Source organism: Anas platyrhynchos, chromosome 3 (assembly GCF_047663525.1).
Source record: "Anas platyrhynchos isolate ZD024472 breed Pekin duck chromosome 3, IASCAAS_PekinDuck_T2T, whole genome shotgun sequence".
NCBI lineage: Eukaryota > Metazoa > Chordata > Aves > Anseriformes > Anatidae > Anas > Anas platyrhynchos.
The window spans coordinates 50978000-50999134 of record NC_092589.1 but is presented as its reverse complement, the minus strand read 5'-3'; the positions used below and the strand labels follow the sequence as shown (position 1 = coordinate 50999134).

At 42.1% G+C, this 21135-nt stretch overlaps 1 protein-coding gene across 9 annotated transcripts in view; it reads right to left on the bottom strand.

Moving 5' to 3' along the window:
* The window catches only part of UTRN (utrophin), a 364397-nt gene that overhangs the window by 322473 nt on the left and 20789 nt on the right, over positions 1–21135 (bottom strand). For 2 of the 9 annotated variants that reach the window (XM_038175833.2, XM_038175836.2), the window contains exon 1: positions 11025–11167. The exons of 6 other annotated variants lie outside the window; for them this stretch is intronic. In XM_038175833.2, coding sequence (XP_038031761.1) covers positions 11025–11118 — 94 coding nt within the window. In that variant the 5' untranslated portion in view covers positions 11119–11167. Of the gene's footprint in view, positions 1–9826; positions 9846–11024; positions 11168–21135 lie in introns of those variants that run through there. One more of the 9 variants, XM_038175837.2, reaches the window with a different exon arrangement.

Genomic DNA, 21135 nt, shown 5'->3' with positions numbered 1-21135 from the left:
TCATTTCCACCTAAAATCATATGCCGCAGCTAACAAGGGCTCTGGAAATGCTAAAAGGGCAGTTTGGAGTGCACTAATGCTTCCTGGCTTTGTCCTGCAGCATCTTTTCAGTTTCACTACAGACTGGCATGACTGGCTGCACAAGAACACTTCTGCAAATTTCTGTTTATTGAGATACAGAACTCCCAGATGTTTTAGATGACAAGTGAAAATTGAGTGAAATAAAAGATTTAAATGTAAGGATCACCAGGGTGTCAAAGAGACAACCTCTGAGAAGGCTATAAAAAGGAATATATGTGAAGGATTTTACTCTCAGAAGAGTTGGTGTGACTAAGTGCTGACTTAGCAACCTATTATGCCAGTTTGAATTTTGGTGCATTTAATTACAGCCCTCTACATACAAGAGACTTGTCTGCAGTCCTGCAGAGATAAGTATACGATGAAAAAAAAAATAAATAACAACCTGCCAAAGACTACATAAATAAAAGCTCAGAAGCTTTAGTCTTGTCTATAATCAGAGTCACATTGTTCCACATTTTCTATTCATGTCACAATGCTTCTCTATTATTTCTCAAGTCTTCACATGGCTATAGAAAGAAAGGAACAGCAACGAAGGGTGACTACCAGCCTTTATACCCTTCAAATGCAGAATGTAATTTGGGATCAGTAAGGGAGCATTAGAAGATGACAGAACTCCAGCTGCCAGGCTGTATTATTTGCACCTCCTGCACACAAACATTTTGGAGGGGAAGGGGGGGGGGGGGGGGGGGGGAAGATCTTCCAGAACAAGAATGAACTCTACCCTTAGATCAGTGAAAGAGACACGTACAAGAAAGCAGCATATGCAAACACCCATTCTGAGACAGGTGGGGGGAGGACGGGTATTACAAAACACCAAGAATGGGCAAGAGTGAAACATGATGTTTATATCTACTCTGTCATGTCGTCTCCAACCCAATGACACAAGTTCATCATCTAGCTCATGGATTATGCCCATCCCCAAACCACAGAACAGCAGAAAGGAATTTAGGGAGGGGGTAAAATGTAAAAATTAAGAAAAGCCTGAGAAATTGAAGATATTTACCAAAGGACTTCAAAGAGGTACTTCAATATAATTGAAAAGTAGGAAAGGCAGAGATCACAAGGAAACAGAACACCACACCCAGCTATTAGCAATATCATACTTAAGTTTAAAAAAAAAAAAAAAAAACACTTGCCTACATCTGGGAGTTTCTCCCTCCCAAAAATACTTTTTACAACATAAGTCACCACCTTGGAACTTTGTTTTGATTCTTTCCTCCACCATATATTTGGTTTGTGTTTCTTGCAAAGGTAAATGCTCAATAATTCACTTATGCTGGCACAAAAACACCAGTGGATAATGAATATACAAAGATAGAGGAAAAAAGTTTCCATGATTATTAAACAAGAGAGCACTCTTCCACTGCAAAGCGACAAATAATAGAACAAGTCAATCAGATGAACTTGTTGCCTCAGAAGTTTGCAATGTTACCGCTAAGCCAATACAGCTTTTCCCGCAAAACCTGTTGCTTTCCATGCTGACTAGACCACTTTACAAGAGCTTTTACCCATTTTTGAATCAGCTTTAATGTGTTCACATGAACTACACTATGAAAATGATGGTGGATCCGGATTTATTCATAGTGCAACATCCAATTTGCAACTGAATTGGGGTGGGTGGCTGAGGTAGGGCTGCAACTTAAACTACATAACTGTCAAAAAAAAAAAAGTGTTTAAAAAAAAAAAACCTCTCAAGACACTGATAATTTGTGTACACAAATGGATACACTTGCCTGTTTTATTTTGAATGGCTACAGTGAGTATTTTGAGGCTAGCCAATTAGTCTCCCTACCTTACAGATAAAGAGCACCTTAATGCTGTCGAAACAATAGCTAATTATTTGCCAGTGAAGACTCCACTGTGTGTAATGTTCAAGGATACTTGCTAGGACACTGCTATCATTTGAATACAAAAGCTCTGTCACCGTGACCTAATTCATCCTCTATCGCTCTAGGAAGGGCCAGTTTCAAAGCACATGGTTTTGCACAGTAAGGACCAGAGACAGTGCAGTGAGAAGGAAATAAGGAATGCCACACCAGGATGTCAGCAAGAGGGGCTAAAAAGCACCTGCTTCTTCAGTATATGCTGGTTGTAAACCAGTCGTACTGTTCCTGCAGGCTACTTCAGTTGATGCCATTAAAAATAACAATATAGTATTTAAACAGAACAGCAGAACATTTTGCCTGTTTAGCAGCTACTGTTTCCAACATGCTGGAAATATTTAATACAAGTCTGCTTGCCTCCAAATAGGTTTTGTTTGCATTGGTTTTTAGAATCGCACACCATAAAAGAAAGTACATGGAAACATTAAGTATCAGCCAAACACTTCCCCCGCCAGTATTAGTATTTTGCTAAATCGTTTTCATATTTGCTAAATCATATTTTGAATTATTGTCAAATCTATTGAAGTTTATTTCAGAGCAAGAGCCCTTTTTTTTATTTTTTAAAACCATCTGGAAACTTTCGGACCACAGGTTTTTAAACTCATGCTCTTGCTAAGGGTTGACCGTATACAGCTGCCAATAAAAGCCAGCTTTTCTCACAAATAAAAAACAATTATATTTAATGACATGATTAAAACAAGCAGGCTTTTTCATTCCCACTGATCTACTTCCCATAATACATTAAAAGAAAGACTCCTAATATCAAATATCCAAATGAGCACTGCTTAGAAGTTCACTATCAACCAAAAGGTTGTTTTTAACAGAAGCAGCCACGGTCAAAAGCAGACACAAAAAGACTTCTACACACACGCCACAAACGTCTATACACACTATGTCAAAATGAAGAACCTGCAAAAGCAGTAACATAAAATACAGCTCATTTTTACACTGCACAGGAGCTACGTGTGAAGTGGAAAAGGAGATTTCTGCTTTAACTTCACTGGGACGCACCCAGCTGCTGCTAACCTGATCCAGGCACTGTTCAGAGGTGCTGCCCTAGGACCCACTCTCCCTACTCTGCATGCAAACTTGAAAGTGTTCTGGAATGAAAGTTTAGGAGTTGTGTATGTCTTCAGATTAATTTAATATTTACGCTATAATTCCCAAACATTTGGGTCTTATTTGGAAAGAAGCACACCAAGTTTAATCTGTGCACTGGAGTTGAGGCTGCTGCATCTGTACTGCTGATTATATATTTAAATAAAACGTTAAAACTTCTTACAAAGCATGTGCTACAGACTCCATTTGCCACTGAAATGTAAGGAAGATGAATTTCCAGGAGAGCTCTCTCCTACCTAGAAGGTGCACAGCTGTCATTATCTGGTATGCCATCAGGCTGAGTGCCTGAACAGGATTTTGCTCCCTGTAACTATTACAGGCATGAGGAAAAACTGCTCTGGGCCCATGTCACAGCAGAACAAGAGTATGATCACGGGTCAAATCCAAGCCATGCCTATGTCCTTCACACCTGCAAGCCAAGCCATACTCCCTAAGAAGTGACTGCATGCTCTGGGGTGCAGGTGCTGTTCAGGACACAGCCCCAACAGCCCCACCGCAGGGCACAGCTGGGCCCAGCAGGCAACATGGCAGAGCACCTGGGAAAGGTATTTAAGAAAGGGTACACTGCCAGGCACAGAAAGGAGTGAGGAAAATAGTGTGAGAAACCACCCCAAGGACAGCAAGGCCAGTGGAAGAGGGCAGGAGGTGCTCCAGGTGCTGGAGCAGAAGTTCCCCTGCAGTCCATGTAGAAGACCATGGTGGAGCTGGCTGGCTGCCTGCACGGGAGGTCCTCACACAGGACATGGTGGCCATTTGCTGAAGGACTGCATCCCGTGGGAGGAACCCCAACTGGAGTAGGGGACAGTGTGAGGAACTGCTATGGAGTGATGCATCCCAACCTTTTCTCATCGCCCTGGACTGCTCAGAGAGAAGAGAAGACAAGAGGGGAAAAAGCAGAACAAAGCTGAGCCTGGGAAGAAGTAGGGAGGTAGGGAGAGGGCATTTTATTTGTTGTTTTTTCTCATCATCCAACCCTATTTTAATTAGCAATGAATTAAATCAATTTTCCTCGTCTACTTTGTCTACAGTGGTAACTGTCGAGCTATCTCCTTGTTGATATTTCAATCCACGAGCTTTTCCATCTTTCTCCTCCCCCAGTCTTGTTGAGGAGAGTGAGCAAGAGTACGGCAGGGTGGGTGCATAGCCGCTGGCCGAGGTCCACCCACAACAGGGTGGAACAACAAAGCCATTTTGCAGTTAATAAAGACAGCATCAACTGCCACAAGGCATCCTTACTGCTATTTATACAGAAAAATGTTTCTCCATAGCTCAGGGAAGAATGTCAGATAAGATAGCATGACGGTTTACCTGGCCATAAAATAATTTCAGCTCAACTCTCCAGGATACCACTCTTGAATATGTTTTTATTGCTAAGGAAGTTTAAAAAAAAGATGGATGTTCTACACACAAAGCACATTACAGTATTGCACACTGTCATTCATATAAATCATTTGATCCTAGTAATGAATTAAACAGCGCTGATTTCTGATATTCATCCATTGGCAAAGTGAAATATCACATGACTATGTATCTTATTTGGCCAGCAATGTTTTGCTTTCTCTTTCAATTACAATACCAGTAAAAAAGACTTGGTTAAAATAATTACTTTTGTTCCCCCCCGCCCTTAGTCACTGATGGATAAATCACTCAAAAGCTAAAATATTTCTGATAGTATATTAGCACTGTATCTTTAAATGGCAATAACAGACTGATTATTTTCAAGAATATTCTGCTTGGTTACACTAAAGACAAAAATAAAACCACATCAGACTAGCTAAAAATGTCAGAGGTGCAATGCAATTGGTATAATCCTGCCTTGGTGTTATCACTTGCAACTCTTCTCACTAATGTTAACTTTGGTATGATCAGCTCTGCCTAAAGGTCAAAAAAAAAAAAAAAAAAAAAAAGCTTGCTTCTGTAACTGTACAGAGCATTTACTGCTTCTTTACTACCACAAAGTACACTATGAATAAGGCATCATTTGATAATAACGTTCATCAATAATATTCTCTCATTTATTAAACTGTCAAATGAGCTTGGTCATTGTGAGAGACTCAAGGTTGCCAAACAAAAGGTTGAGGCATGTCCCCACAAGAAAGTTATCTGTATAACCCCCACTTGGAACTTTTTTTTTAAGCTACTTTTTGTAGATTAGATAAGGAATGCTGACATGAGATTTTAAGAAAACAGATACAGGGATGATGGCGAGGCATCAACTGACAGCATTTTTTGCCTTTCTTTTACAAAGTGCTAAGAATTCCAGAGTATGATCTTCTATCTTAATCTGTCATAAGGAAACTGAAGCTTAAAACATTCTTTCATTGAAAGGAAAACTACAACAAAATTTAGTAGCAAATTATTTAGTTGAAAAATATAAAGCAAAACCTACATTATAGAAAATCAGGGAAAAGAAAATAAATGTTATTTAGTTACAATGATTAGTTTTCAGATATTCAACTCCAGGCTTATGATATTTTCAGTAGCTGAAATATAATCATATTTATTTGCTTTTTGGGTTATACATGGATAAGCAAAAGCTATTTATTTTTTTTTTTTAGAAAGTGGTGTGCCTGACAGAAATTTGCAAAAATCTACATAGAGACTGGCTCTATGAAAGATAATATGGTTTCATTGGTCCTTTATTTAGAGGGATCTATTGTTCTACTTTCAGAAAATACAGACTTTATCATCTCTTTGCTACCTTAAAAACAGCAGTGGAAGTAAATATTTTCCTTATATATAAAAAGACTTCGGTCACACAGGCCAAGTAAATATTGATCTTACTATAGCTGAGCTTGGGGCAAGAAGTTGATTTCAGTAACGTGCAAAGTGTTTTGTGAATTGCTTTAAAAATACCGTGTGTCGCAGCACACTAAACTAGCTAAGAACCTTTTAAAACAATCTGAAGCTGAAAGTGATTGAGCTATACTTTTCCTGGACTAGAAATACACATCTGAAAAAAATAAAGTAAACAGTATTACAGGATTGGCTTCACCAACTCAAAAAAAAAAAAAAAAAAACACAGTATGAATCTCTTTCTACCTTAGGAAGGTAGTCTTGAAGCATCAGTGTGAGTGAGGATGGACATGCAGCTCAGTTAATCCCACAAAAGTGCTGGGCTTGGACCAGTCAGTCACCAACACAGAAGGAGAAAGACTCGGACAGGACCTGCCTGATCATCACACACTCTTTATGACATTAGTCTCAGCTAAAAAAATATATATATATATATTTTTTAATATTCTGCATTCTGCTTTCAAACACTTTCCTGGAGCAATGGGAAATATGTGATCTTTTACTAACATGGCCACAGTTCCAGTATCTGCCCATCCCATTTTTTATTCCAGGCATACAACACAATAATGCATCTACATACTATACATTAGCACTTCCCAGGTCCTAATTTCAAGTTAATCACACCCAAGTGTAGTTATGCAATCCTGAATGGTGCTTTACATCAACGAAAAGGAGATACTCCATCAGTGCAGTATGAAAGCCACAATTAGTGAAAGACGGATCCAACCATGCTGCTGCCGTCTGAAGTGATAGTGCGAGCTCTTTTAACTGCCAAATGCTACAAAAAGCTATCAGTGACTGCTGCTGCATGCCAGCTCTGATCCGGGGGGACACGAGGGGAAAGCTGCAGACTGCTGCTCCACACCACCCCGAACTCGGCCACCACACCCGCTGCTTCCAAGTTTTAGGAGAGGAGAATCTTTTAGCCATTTTCCTTGCTGTTTGAACTTTTGGCTAAAAATTCATCTCAGCACGTAACAAGTGTCAAACGACAACGCCTCTCCTTCCCTTGTACAACAAGCCCGCTGTTTATCCGCGGGAAGGATCAGCGAGGGAATTACTGCGGCTCGCTTTCTCAGCCCCTCGCTCCGTGACGATTACAATGCACTCCACCCAGACGCCACACAAATTAGGTCACATAGCAGACCATATCCCTGCCAATTCCTGCCCTATTCATAAGGGACCAGAACAGGAAGCATATGGAGCCCTCCAGTTAAGGGTCAGAACATTTCAGTGAAAACATAAAAGCGAACCAACACCAGATTATTCACTAGTGAGAGGAACAGTTTCTCCATACGGCAAGAGTGAGTCACAGGCACCAACTGCATCCGACAATGCAAAGGGGCACGGATTGCATCCAACTGCAAAAAAACCTCCCCTGCAGCTTACAGAGCTGACTGGGCTATAAGAAAGAAAACACAGAAATATTTTCCACTTTTTCAGTATGCATGTGTACTTAATTTAATGTACATAGGAAGAGGAGAGAGCTATGAGAAAAAGTCCTTCAGAGCCTTAACAGTTCACGTGAAGACTCAAAATGAGACTATGCAATATGAAAACTATCTGCTCTTGTGCATTTCATCTAAAACTACCCTGTATTTCAAAGCACATTCATCATCACCTGCTGCCAAGAAATATACAGTTTCCATGTGTGCAAAAGCCAGAGTTGCTTTAAATAAAGCAAATTTGAAACCGACCCTCCAGCACAGCTCTGCTAAGCAAACCAACCAACCCAGGGCTTTGCAACTGCTCACAGTAACATGAACAATACAGCAAATATTCTTGCTGTTGTAACAGTTCACAGTCTCATGATAAAAATCATTTCAAGCTGCTATCAGTGCATCTATCCTGTGAGAACGCAAACTTCTTCCCACCTGAAAGGAAGCTTTTAATGCTTTTAATTTGTAACCTAGTGCTCTTAGGATTTCCAAAGGGAGGCTATTGATCAAGAAGGGATACCCTTAACAGAAACTAAATGCACAATTAAACACACACAGAAAACATCTAAGCTATTACTTTGCAAAACACCTCAGTTGTGTCATTGCCGTTATTTCCCATTGCTATAAAAAATAAAGGGGGTGGGAGCTGCCCAGAACAGCTCACACAATAACAAGTAAACTGATCTCTTTTACTTCTGTTGACAACAGTATGAAAAAAGGTATCAGTACCAAAGGTCATTCAATTACTGCAGACTGCTGTATTGGCCTCCAGAGCTGGTATTTTACAGAAACAGTGCCAAAGGGCAATGCATTTTCAGAAAGTTTCACACCACTTGCAACTTTTTCCTACTTTCTTCATATAGATAAGGAACCTCCCCACAAATGGAGGAGTGACAGTCGTCTAGACAACGAGGCACTTGAGGCAGGAAGAAAAGTTTTAAAAAGCATCACACGAAATGCAGCTACACTGCTATGGTGTGCATAGATAAATACAATTTAGCCCACCAGTTTTTCTGGAACACTTTCCCATGGCATGGGGTGGCAATGAACAGGAAAGACCACCTGCTTGGCCAGGTGAAGAAAGTGAGAGAGCCCTTCTCTCATTCCCCCCCTCAGACAAAGATCCAGTGTTAGCCACGGCCAGGCACCACACAGCCCACCAGTGCCACTGCATTCCCAGCTCTGACCTGAGAGCTTTCATGGCTTCTAGGAGAGATTAGACCTTTATAAATAAGGACATCCCAATACAGAAGTTAATATTTAGTATGCTTCAGGCCACAAACCAAATCTCCAACTTAACATGCTCATTTTAAAGAGACAATGCTATAAATTTCACTACAGGCTTTCCTGCACCATTCTCCAAAGCATTTAGTACAGTTTTGCAAAAAGGACCCCATACAGGTTCAGGAGTCCTTGGAGAAATCACAATCCTTTTTACCCACATCAGGTTGGAGGCAGGGGAGAAGCCTCCCCTGCTCTTTCCCATGCCGTTCAGACTCCAGAGGACAGAAGACTCTCACCCATTTAGGCTTCACCTGAACTAACGCATTCACGTTCACACAATGCACCAGATAAGAGCTTCAGCCTCCCTGCCACCAGCCCCACCAATTCTCACCCACCCACATTTCTTACTGTTCAGGAAATCTGCAGCATTTAAACAACAAACCAGCAAGACCAAGGCAGCACCTCTGCCAACACTATATTTACGAGCTAACAAATAGCCCCCATAACTTCTAGCCAAATAGCTGCACACAAGGTGCCTCCTAAACTTCAAGTGTCCCCGTTATTTACGTTCAGGACTTACGTGAACATCGATGGAAGTGAAGAAGAAACAGTGACTGCTTGAATATAGTTCCTGAACTGCTTTATTAAAATATTTATCCTCTCTAACCTGGAGAAATGTTCTCCCCTGCCCCATGTTGAGATTTCACTTTTTACTTTCAGGGTTTTTTTTCAAGTTTTTGCTTCCACACATCTCACCTTCTACCTTTTTTCAGATTATTTTGCTCTCTTCTTCTCTGTTCATTTTTAACTCAATTGTCCAAACACACAAGTCTATCAAGTGCTCCAAATACAGAGTGTAAAAAAGCGTTTGAGAATGAGCAGATGACTGAATTCAAGAACATCACTGTCCCAGAAAGCAGGCCTACAGTCCCACACTTTGTGGAAAGTTCTAAACATTACAGTATAGGGATTTTCTTAGGAAAAATAACTGTTGTTTGACTGTAAATATATTTTATTTATATAAAGACAAATATTTTAAAATTATATATAAAGATATAATTGCAATATAGCAGCCACGACATACATGCTTTTAAAAACAGGGGGCTCTCAGCTCATGGGGAGGTACATTGGCCTTAAGAAACAGTCACTAAGCACTGCCTGCTCAAGCATATAAAGCACGGGAACAAACCAGCAGCCATCTCTTTAACTTGGAGTTTTACACTAGCCTAGCACGCAAACATCACTATCTTATCTGCATACAAAAGTAATCAACTAAAGCTGTACCTCATTAGCAGGTTGAATATATGGAGATTCTGAAGAACACCAGATCTCTCTAACCTGTAATGTAACGAGCTCTCCAGATTCACTGTCCAAAGGAACTCCACCCAAGTTATGGAGTTTTCACGTTTTTTTCAGTTCTAGAAGTTCAGATTGGGCCATGAGAGAATAGCTCCTGATCTCAACCCAACTGGCATACATCCAAACACACTTCATTGTTCTAACTGCAAGCACACGTAAGACCAGAATCTCAGCCCATCGTATTATTTATTTAAAAGTAGACATTCTGCTGCTATATCTTAAGACATTGCTTTTCCTTCTGCATAAAGCCATAGACTTCAGCTTTTGAACAAACATATATATATATATATATATATATTATATATACATATTTACATACATACATATGTCATGCCAGAAGTCAAGTCAAATGAAATGTACCAAGTTCTCTGTGGGTTGGTCAATTCTGTACCAGCAAAGTTCTGACAACAATTCACAAAATAATCAGCTCCCATCTGTCAATTACTGCATCTCAAGAGCGTATTTCCCATTCTGCCCCAAAGCAGGATGGTAAAAAGAACAGGAAAGAGAAACATCACCAATTTCTTTTGCTCCAAAGCACACCTCCCCCCCACCAAAAAAAAAAAAAAAAAATAGAGAGAGAGATTATATAGATCCTTGGAGACGTCACCAAAGTTAAAGTTAAACTGAAAAAAAAGGCTGAAGGAACTGTTTTAAGTATGGAAGTCCCAAAAAAACACAGTAAGCAGAGTTATAGAGAATAAAAAAACACCATTCGATACTAAAATCACCGTAACATCATGTAGGTTAAGAAAAGCAGGGGTATTAAGTCTTTCACTTCGAGAGAACTGCATGCAGTAAGACTTACACCACGAAAGTCAGCATCTTACACGTGAAAGGGAACATGCCGAGCGTTACAGAGCAGATCCTGCAGCAGTAGGTGTGGAGCAGGCACAGGTCTCACAGTGCTCACAGTGGAGCAGTGCCACAGAAACAAAACAGACTGTAAGGACTCTTCCCCTTGTACCGTTTCCTGCCATGCCTTCGACTACCTGCTCCTGTCAGATTCAGCAAACTTGAGCTAAATCGGTCAAAGTAGCTTGTACAGAAGATAAGAACAGACCCTGGTGGCTGGATCCTTTCATCCACAGAGCTCTGAAAATACACTTAAACATGCACTCACCCAGCGGGGGATAACAGGTCTGTGTGTCAGTGTCCCGAGGCACGGCAACCTTGTACTTTTTCCACGCAACCTTTTTGGCTGTTTGAACATTCATGATCAAGCTCGGTCTTTGAAAAACAGGAAAGTGAAGATGGAGAGGAAGTGCACACTAACACTCGCACCAGAACTGCATGCCGGGATTCGAGGGGGAGGGAAGCGTTGGTTTCCCTCAGAGGGTTTGACACATTCAGCCACACCGTGACTGAAACCATCCAGGAAACAAACCTTTCTAAAAGCTACATATAAACAAGTAACAAGTTTCAAGTGAATTAAGGTATTTCTCCTCAGAAAGAGATGAACACACCGCTTTGCTATTCCTTATGAAAACAGAAGAACACTCCAGCTTTCAAGCACTGACAAGTCACGTCCTACGTGCAGAAAACAGGAAAGAAGGTGGCAATTTTCCTTTTCTGTTCAACACGTCTGCTCAAAAATACTTATTTTAAGAACCCTAAATATTTTTAGCATTTACTTCGCAAGAAGCACGCAATATTTCCGTAACACTTTTTTCCCCATGTGCTTGATAGGACATGAAACCAGAACCAGTCTGCAAGGTGAGCAGCCATGTCATCTAATGGTACTTCAAGGGATCACAGGAAGACTTTCATGCCAGATTTCAGCATAAAAAGTCCCACAGATAACCTCTGTGTGGATGCAAGAATCACAAACTGTGACAAGGTATGCAGTTTCCACTGTGCAGTGATTCCAAACAAGACAGACCCCAGCCTACCAGAGCAGGAGGTTAATAATAAAAGGCTACGACAGCATCAGAGTTATTTTACAATGGGCCTTTAAACTGCGTTTACTGTCGGTACGGAAGGGGAATCTAATCCCTTGACCTTCAACATCCTGTTGTCAACTTTATAATCAGATGGAGAGGACTTTCCATCCTGTAGCTTTGAAAGGCATGGGATTCCAAATTTTACATTTGGGGATATTAAGCTCTACAGAACTCCAATAGTCACAAGAAGGTAATGCAAGAGGAAGTTAAATATAGCATAGAAGTACAAGCGTTATACTCAGGGAAGAGCTGTGCACAGAACTGGTTTCAGCAGCAGAAAGACAAGTGCTGTTTGATTTGCCTGTATTGGTATACTCTGCTGTGACGGCTGTTCTAATTGCAGCTTTTCTCTCTTATTTACGATCCAGTTCACCATCACGTATTTGACAGACACTGCTGGAGGACAGGGGAGGAAATTGTAAGTAAATAAATAAAATCAGTATTTTTCTAAGTTTACTGGGGCAAGAGTCTTGCTTTATTTTGTGTGGTGGGGTTGCTCTCTCCCCCCCTCCAATTTTAAGAATTCCTCAAAGTTGAAGACTTCAAAATGCACACAAGAAGAGTTTTGTTTCCGTGAACAAAGACAATCGTACATTCATGGGGCTAAATCAGACTTTTGTATCCAAACATTTCTGTGGACCATGCAAGCAAGAGCAATGTGAAAAGGTAATAAAGTTTTAAAACTAAGATTCCTATTTTTGAAACAAAACAAAGATGATTTATTTTGCCATAGCAAATACAAATCTCAACCCTACTGTAACAAAGCATTTCAAAAGCACAAGAAAGATACATCACCAATTCTACCAAGCACGTGATGACAATTCGCAGGAAGCTATCCACACATGCTAGAATTACTACCAACAGCCCCTCAACTCTGTTTTTTCAGGTCCTGATGAGGCTGGTCTGCAGTTCCTAGGAGAGCCCTGCTGCTGATCCCATACCTCATCTCACCTACTGCAGACAGGCCCTGCCTCCTCCTCCCAGGCAAGGCCCAAACCAAATCAAGACCTTCTCCATCAGGCACTTGCCAAGATGGAAAGATAGGCATGAGTTCCAGGAGTTGGCTATCATTACAACACTGAGGTTTCCCACTCCTCAATAAAGAAAAGGCATGCAGCCAGCGAGGGCTGTGAGACCAACACCATCTCAGAGCCTCCATCACTTGTTGAGCTTCAGCATTAAGGTACTAGAGGGGCTGAGGGAAGCCACTGATTCACCAGAGATCTTCCCAAGTATTTATACTCTGGAGCTTTGCCTGCCACTACAAGTTACATACCACGTGTTAGAGAAGTTGCTTTAATCTAACAGCAAGTTTTATTCCAAACTTCCAACATTTCAATAAGAAGATACACTGAGACTATTTATTACCTTAAAAAAAAAAAAAAAAGTATTGGGGGACGGAGAGGGAATGGTTTTGTTTTAAGTTCTTCATTTTAAACAAAACGCCTTGCCTAAACAGAGATAGGTTCTGATGTGAAATCATGTTACTAATTCTACATACAAAGAAGTTAGCTTTAGGATGGCAATTTTTTATTATTATTTTTTTTTAAGATGCTTTTTAAAACATGAGGTTACAGCCTCTGCCAAAGGCTGAAGTATTGGGTGTGAAATCCATGCGTTAACCATAAGAGGCGATAAGCAAGAAAGAAATAGGAGCTTTTTGGGAAAGTAATCTTAGAAGAAGGCAAAAGAGGTTTGGTTTTTTGTTTTGTTTTCCTAAACAAACTCAAGAGTTCAACACACTCACACACACACTCTCCATAAAACACTTCATTCATTAGGAGATGGCCCATTCCTACTACTACTGAATTCAATAGGCCATTTATTTAGCAGCTCTCTGCCTAGAGTATGTGCTCTCTTTTATTCACTCTGGTGTTGACAGCAGTAATCAAATTTTGTACATACCACCGACTCTATTATAGTTCAACAGCAGCTGGCTGTCTGCCTAGTCTTCTTATCGTCATGTAAGATAAAAAAGACCAGCCAAACAGACCAGCTGAAACTACAGGAAGAAGTAAAATGTAGAGTCAAGCCTAAACAAAAGTCTAGTAAGGAGAAATCACATGCTTTTATGTTTACCCGAGTATTACAAAACATGGGAGAAAAATAAGCCTAGGCTCAACACAAGACAAGTTAACTTTGACAGTTTTCATAACTGCAGCTCAGATGGTGACTCAGACGTTGCAGAAGAGAAGGCCTGAATGCCACATGTCACACATGAAATACTACACATCAATAGCTCGGTCTATGCAGCAGGAAAGCTTAAGAGAGAAGGCACAAGGGGGGAAAGGAGAGAGGGAGGGAAAAAAAGAATTTCATAAATTCATTTGAAGGTGAGCTCGGAAATACCCAAGACCACTTCTCCATGCCACCCCAGTAAAGTCAGCACCAGATTCACAGTGAAATTCAAGTTCACAGTTGCATGCAATATTTGGAGCAGAGGACAACATCCTTTAATTACAAAAATTCCCCGTAAGCAATACAGTTGTCTAGAATGAGATTGGTTTCCATTTCTTCCTTGCCATCTGGTTCTGGGGAGCCTTCCAAAGAGCCTTGAATGCCTTGACGTGGAGAAGAGGAAATTGGCTTTGTTTTCACGGCCTCCCTCCTCCCAGCTTTGTTCCTTGCAGGGCCTGGTTAACACTTCTCTGAACTTCCACCCTTCCAGACAAGTCTACAAGAAAAGGCTGGTTTTATGGAGGAGGAAAAGAGGGAAAAAACTGTCAGGATTTCTTATGGGGCAGAACAAGAAAATACAGAGAAGGAAGGTGAAGGAGGAACTCTGTTGCAAGAGAGCCAAGAGCTTTTCTCCTTCCTAGAGACAGAGCACGCTTCTGCAGGGTTTCTGAGCTACCTCTCCAGCCCTACCCCTCCTAATGCTGCTATAATAAGCTTCTAGTTGAGCGCTCCTCATGCTGTGTGACATTAACACCCCATAATTTTGTTCGGGATGTTTTATTTCACCACAACATGAGACTTTTTTTTTCCACTGGCCTGACAAACATGTTTTGAATTAGCAGACCACCCAACACTGGATCTTCAGCGAGCAAATAAGAGAGCTTAGAGGACAATGCTAAAAAGAAGGATGCTGAAAAGGCAATGACAGGAACTTAAACAGAAAGCAATGTTTTGAGTGCATCTTGATGGAAACTAGTAATTAGTTTAACCTCTACTCCCAGGAAGCCGACAGCAACAGCAACATCAGATGGGTAATGAAGAGTGCTTAGCATCTCAGTTGCAGCCCCTTTTGCACAGCAGGTTTATGGCAGCATAAAGCACTGTGTTGAACATGGAGTTTGCAGCACCGGAACTAGGACTGGCCTCACTACTGTGGAAAAGGAACAAGGTTTTGAGTATTGCAGCTGTTAGAGCACCACAGTAAAGATAACGTGCTGATATCATCACAGCGCTCACACGGACGGCTCCAACACCAAACACTTCCAGCACGCAGTGTTTTAGTAATATTGGGCTTGACACATGGTGCCCTTGTGAAATAGCACTCATGTGGCTGCTACAGCTAACCAACTGGCTCATCCTGCAGAAGGAAATACCAGAAATTATAGATAAAATGTGACATCCCCAATTTTAGTTACTCTTATCTGGGGGAGGGCAGGCGGCGCGGAGGCAAGTGTCCTTTATTCTCTTGTACAGACACCGAAGGGAACATTTCAAATGTAAACTCGGTTAAATTTCTGGAGCACATCAGTCTGCAGGACGTGTTGGTTACACTGCAGTCATACCTGGGAAACTTAAGCAGCACCACCCTTCCACAGAGCACCCTGAGCCTCCTCTGCTCCCAGCAACACCAGAGGAGCCGGGGGAGGTCTAACAGGAGGCACAGCTGCCTGCTGCATTTTATTTCTCATTTCAAATGCTGAGCACTCCTGAAAAAAAGGCTCCTGTTCATTTGTAGGCACCTTTATAAAACTACACCGGGGCACAATGTGTATTTCAGCAGGACCCCTGTGCCTGCTGGCCACCGTCACAGGACAGCGTCTTGTTTTGTAAATGCCAGTTTCCGCCTCCGAGAACAGAAACATCTCAAAACTTTCTTCTGAATTTCATGGGGATTTTTCAATAGAAAGCATCTTTTGATACATTGTTTTCAATTTAGCAAACGTGGGCTGGAAGAATGACAAACCTGCAAGATTTCATTCTTAACCGCAGTTACGTGGGTTGGTTTTATTTTCAGCAGACTTCCATAGGTACTCATGCTGGTCCAGAATGTAGTTCTGGTCCAGTTAAGCGTAGTTCTGGTAAGCAATGCTGGCCAAGATGAACACCAGGATAGAGAATACTCACAGAACAGTCCCATCAGCAGCATAAAATTAAACAAGAGTACTCCAAAGCCTCCAGGCACGTGCATGGCTAAAAGCACTAGAAACAATGTACATGTACCCACACACACACACTACATGCATATATGTGCGCTCTGAGCAGCATCAGACCTTGCTAAGCCAGGGGGAGCAGCCATCCCACTCCTGTCAGTGTTCAGAAGCATTTGGATAACACCCTCAATAATATGCCTCAACCTTTGGGCAGCTCTGAGGTGGGCTAGGTGGTATTTGAATGTCCCTTCCAACTGAACAACTCCCTAAATATGACCAAGCTCTCCCCAGAAAAAGCAGTGCTAAGGTGCTGGGTTTCACCTTGGGGCAGGCAGAGGGCAAGGAGGGCACAGGAGGAAGGCTGGGGAGCACTTCTGAAGCATGTGCAAGCCCGTGGCCCTCTGTCAAGGCACCCTCAGCTAAGGAAGCCTCTACCAACTAATGCTGCCTTTATCCTGAAAGCAAAGCCATGCTGCCCAACCTCCTGCTGCTGGGGATGAAGGAGGGAAGATGATCGCTCTTAAATTTATCACAAACACATTTCCACAGAGGTACAGTCAGAGCGATGATTGAGGGGATGGTGGCTAGCAAGTGCCCTGAGTAACTGCAGCATCAAGCATCCAGAAGGTGGATGTTTTTATTTTTATGCCCTGCAATGACACTTAGGTGATCAAATAGCACCCTGTGAGACATTAACTCTTCAGATGGACCAGTTAGAGCACACAACATTTATTTTTCTATTGCCACAACTACCAGAAGAATATATGTTTATTACCCATCTTTGTAGAATTAGCATGACATTTCTCCCACCCAGATGCTCTACTTCCCTCCCCATGTGCAACAATGGGTTTTATTCATCCTTTTCCAAAAAGAAAAGCCACACAGGGCAAAGGGAAGGACAGCACCTCACAGAGCTGTTGTCTTCTGCAGCAACTGCTGCTGAAGTGCTTCAGACTTCCCACAGTGACCAGGCTTGGATAGAAAGTTGTGTTACCCAGGAAAGGAGGGATCCACAGAAATGTGGGAAGCCATTCGCAGCCCTCAGCCCTCCCAGTCCATCACTGAACAGCAGGAGTGTTGTAGAGAGCTCCCCGAGCTAAACAGGCTGAGAGTCAGTAAAAAACCATCAGTGGCACCACAGGACTAAGCAAAAAGACATCTGCCCACTGCGGTTATATATATGGGTGACTGTTGGCAGCTCAGGGACAGCCCTCCTTCGAGAAGCTTCTGGCCCATTAACATGCTTTGACAAAGTCCTATGAGAAATCTGGCTTGTTTATGCTTACTAGACTTCATCTTTTCCATCATTTTTCACTGCAACTGCAGAGAAGAGAGTTAATACCAGCAAACAAACATCTCCAGATGAGCTCTCCTCTCTCCAAAAGAGGAAACTGCCGAGGAAACTGCCTCCTGCCAAGGGTCCCATGAAAGCCTCCCTCCTCCCCCTGGAATAACACTGCTGTTATCTGAGTAAATAAACAAACAGAGCAACTGCATGCCTCCTTGGCTCAGGGCAGGCAGGCTGCACGGGGTGCACAGGAGCCAGCACAGCTACACTGCACGCAGTGAGGCTTTCCTTTCCTGAGACTCCTTTTCCACAAAAAACACACATCACCCCACACAAATTGTGTGCTCCAGCTCAACCTTCCATAAATCCTCCAGCTAACTGCAAACTTACTACACCTCTTGCTAATTTGTCCCAATAGTTAAATGATGCTCAATGATAAACAAGACAGAACAGCTTCTCTGGAGGTTCCTGTACACACACAGTCACAGGCAGAGATCTGGCAGCAGTGAGGACAGATGTGCATCCTTTCCCAACACAGTGCTCTGCCTCAGGCCCCGTGCTTGTGCTGCCAAGCAGCCAGGGACTGTCCCATCCCCTGCACACCAGCTGAGGAGCTAAGCGACAGCCGGGCCAGCAGGCACCCCTCCTAGCTCCCCACCACACAAACCACACCCAGAACAGAAACATGGTGGGAGGAGGACTGGGCAGGGGCAGGCAGCTAAGGGACAATAAGGGATTCCATTCTGCAAGCCAACAAAAGGCTGCGTGTTCCCATCCTCACTTGTTTTCAAGGATTACCAGCAAGCTCTCTGTGCATATCCTTTGCAAGCTTCTGTCAGGTCAGATGGAAAACAACAGGCTCAGCTATTCGAGCTCAAGTGTGTGGAGGAGTAATTACCAAAGCTCCACTGGACAGAAGGATTGCATTCTTTTATTCTCCACATGCCACCACCCACTAAGAAATCATAATAAAATTTGCAGAAACCTTATAAGCAAAGCCAGCCCTGCCACGCAGGAGTTAGCCTGCAGTCACTCAGCACCCGTCCCAGAAACTCCACCTGTACCTCTCACAAGGACAGTGATGCTTGGACACTGCTACTCCTGTCACCTGTATGGTTTTTGTCAGCAGCACAACCAAGCATTACTTGAACTTAAAGCTTAAATCACATGCAAACCTTGAGATACTGCCACAGGTACCATAAGCTTCAGGAAGTCCCCCCGTGTAAGTCCTGCAAATCCCACATTTCCAAAAGCCTGAAAAGCAAAGTCCCCAAACAATTTCTGCTTCAGAATTACTGTGATACAACACAGCACTCTCTTAAATATCCCATGTCAAAAATATATGTGTAATTCCTGATTTTAAACTATAAGGGTTGAAAGATGCTGATGCTATAGTGACACCGTTATCGGTCACCTAGTGAAGCATCACGCCTTAAACCCGTGGTGTGAGTAGGCATGTGCTCATTCTCATCACTCACTTTAACACCAGCTTTTCTGCTCTTCATTCCCCCTCTCTCACCCATTTTATGCGATTTGTTATGAAGCCACATGGCGTTTACTGGAACAAACTTACAACAGGCTAAATAGAACTGTACGTTACTTTAACAAAAGCATTTTGAAGCTGAAGCCTTTAAATTCAAAGGGGGAGGAAGGGACGAATATTCTACACTGACAGCTTTAATGTATTTCAAAATACGTATATATAGGGAATATATTCATACTAACAATTATTAGCACATGAGTAATCAATACATGAGTAACTCTGGAGAAAGGTTTTACACAAAGCAGGTGTGATCATGGCTCTGTATATAAATACCATGTACCACTTTGCATGCTCAGGACCCTCACTCCATTCAGCTGATGGGCTTTTCCTATCTCCCCAGCATGCAAAGTAAAGCACCTAAAGTGGCACACCACGTTTGCCCATTTGTCCCCTGCTTTGCCTAGCCTTTCCTACTATCCTAATTGCTGTTGTTGCTGCTACCAGGTACTGTGTAGGTGTTCTCAGAAGGTTATTTATTACTACCTTCACTTCTCATTCTCAAGCAGCAACAGGGTGCTGCTAAAAAAAATCCCATTTTTCTCTGCAAGACTTTCAGCAAGGAGGCAAAAACCAACCAACAAAGCTAGATCTGCAGCAAACTGCATTCAGGTTGTTTAGAGGTATACTTCCAGTCTTTTCCTCCTCCTCTATTTGTGTTGGAATTCTACCAACATATAAAGAAAGAGGCAAAACAAAACAAAACAAGTTGTTTGCCAATTGCAACCTACGGATGTAAATACAAGCGTGCAGCCCTCTGGGTTCTTTGTTACTCCACCTTCAGCTTGCCCTAGATTTGAGCAGTTTTGCACTGTACCTGCACTCTGACATCAGACGGCATTCGTTACACATTGCACCGTGTAACTGCAGTATTCCCACACATTTATACTTTCATATAAACCTTCATATTGTTTACATACAGTTCCCTCATTCCTAGTTTGACGGTTATATAAAGGAAGCATTATAAAGTTTCATTGCTGCTTTGCTTTTTTTAAGCTTTGCATCAGGACCAGATTAAAGAGAACAAAAAAATCTGCTCGTAGGTGCTTTTTTGTGTGCGGTGTTTTAAAAATCACTGTCAGTTCTGACATACTCTACTCCCTGTTACAGAGTTTTGTGTCAAAATCACTTCCTAATCACAGAACAACTTCAGATCAGCCACAGGAAAGAGGAAAACACACACACATGCGTGTGTATATATATATATATATATGTATATAAATATATATATGTGCACACACACAAAATCTCTCTTCTCCCTCAATCCCTTCATTCCATATGATTTTCACAAACATGGAAGAAAGGGATCCTCACGATAAAGGCTTTTATAGCTTCAATTGTAAGATGAGCAGTGTTTTAGAAGAAAGTCTGGCTAGGTTTATGGTAACTCAGAACTTTGTCTAGGTGTAATTCAGTTGCTTGTTTGCTTTTTTTTATGTTATTAAGCAGCACCAAAACAACTACCTTCCTACCTTTGGTAAAATTTGTCCTACTGAGTGTATGCAAGGTCCTAAGATGCAGCTCTGGTAGAGATGCAGTCAAATGATTGCCAATAGTCACGAAGCCACATTTCCCAACAGTTTTCTAAAAACTGCTTTGACTCTAAATCCTTTATATCTGGCTAACAACCCCCAACCCTGCTGTTTTCCATCCCCTATCTGCACCCTCACTACCTCCATACACTCAACTACTCCTTCCTCAAATAAGAACCTCACTGCTGTTTAAAAAAAGAAAGGAAAAAAAAAACAGCTCTCAATACAAATCCCATCACAGGACAGTTCACTCACTCCTAACTCCCACTTGCTCATCAGGTGCTGTTACACTCTCAGCCTTGTACCTCCCTCTCAGCCTACTTCATCGCCCTTGCCTTGTTCTACTAGTGAGCTGTACAGCTCTTCACTGGCCTACATTTGAGAGGGTCCAAAAATCAGCATGGCAGCCAGTTCACCGCATCCCAGCACAGTCCCAGTGAGGCGTGCAAATCCCCAGCCAGCACTGGAAGTAAATACTGCACATCCCCCAGCTTTGTCCCTTGCAGAGAAGATGAGCAGGTGAAGCAGCAGAGCACAGGACGTGCCCAGGTGGGACCACCAAACTCCCACCAGCAAGCAAAGGCAGGCAGGCACACACGAGGG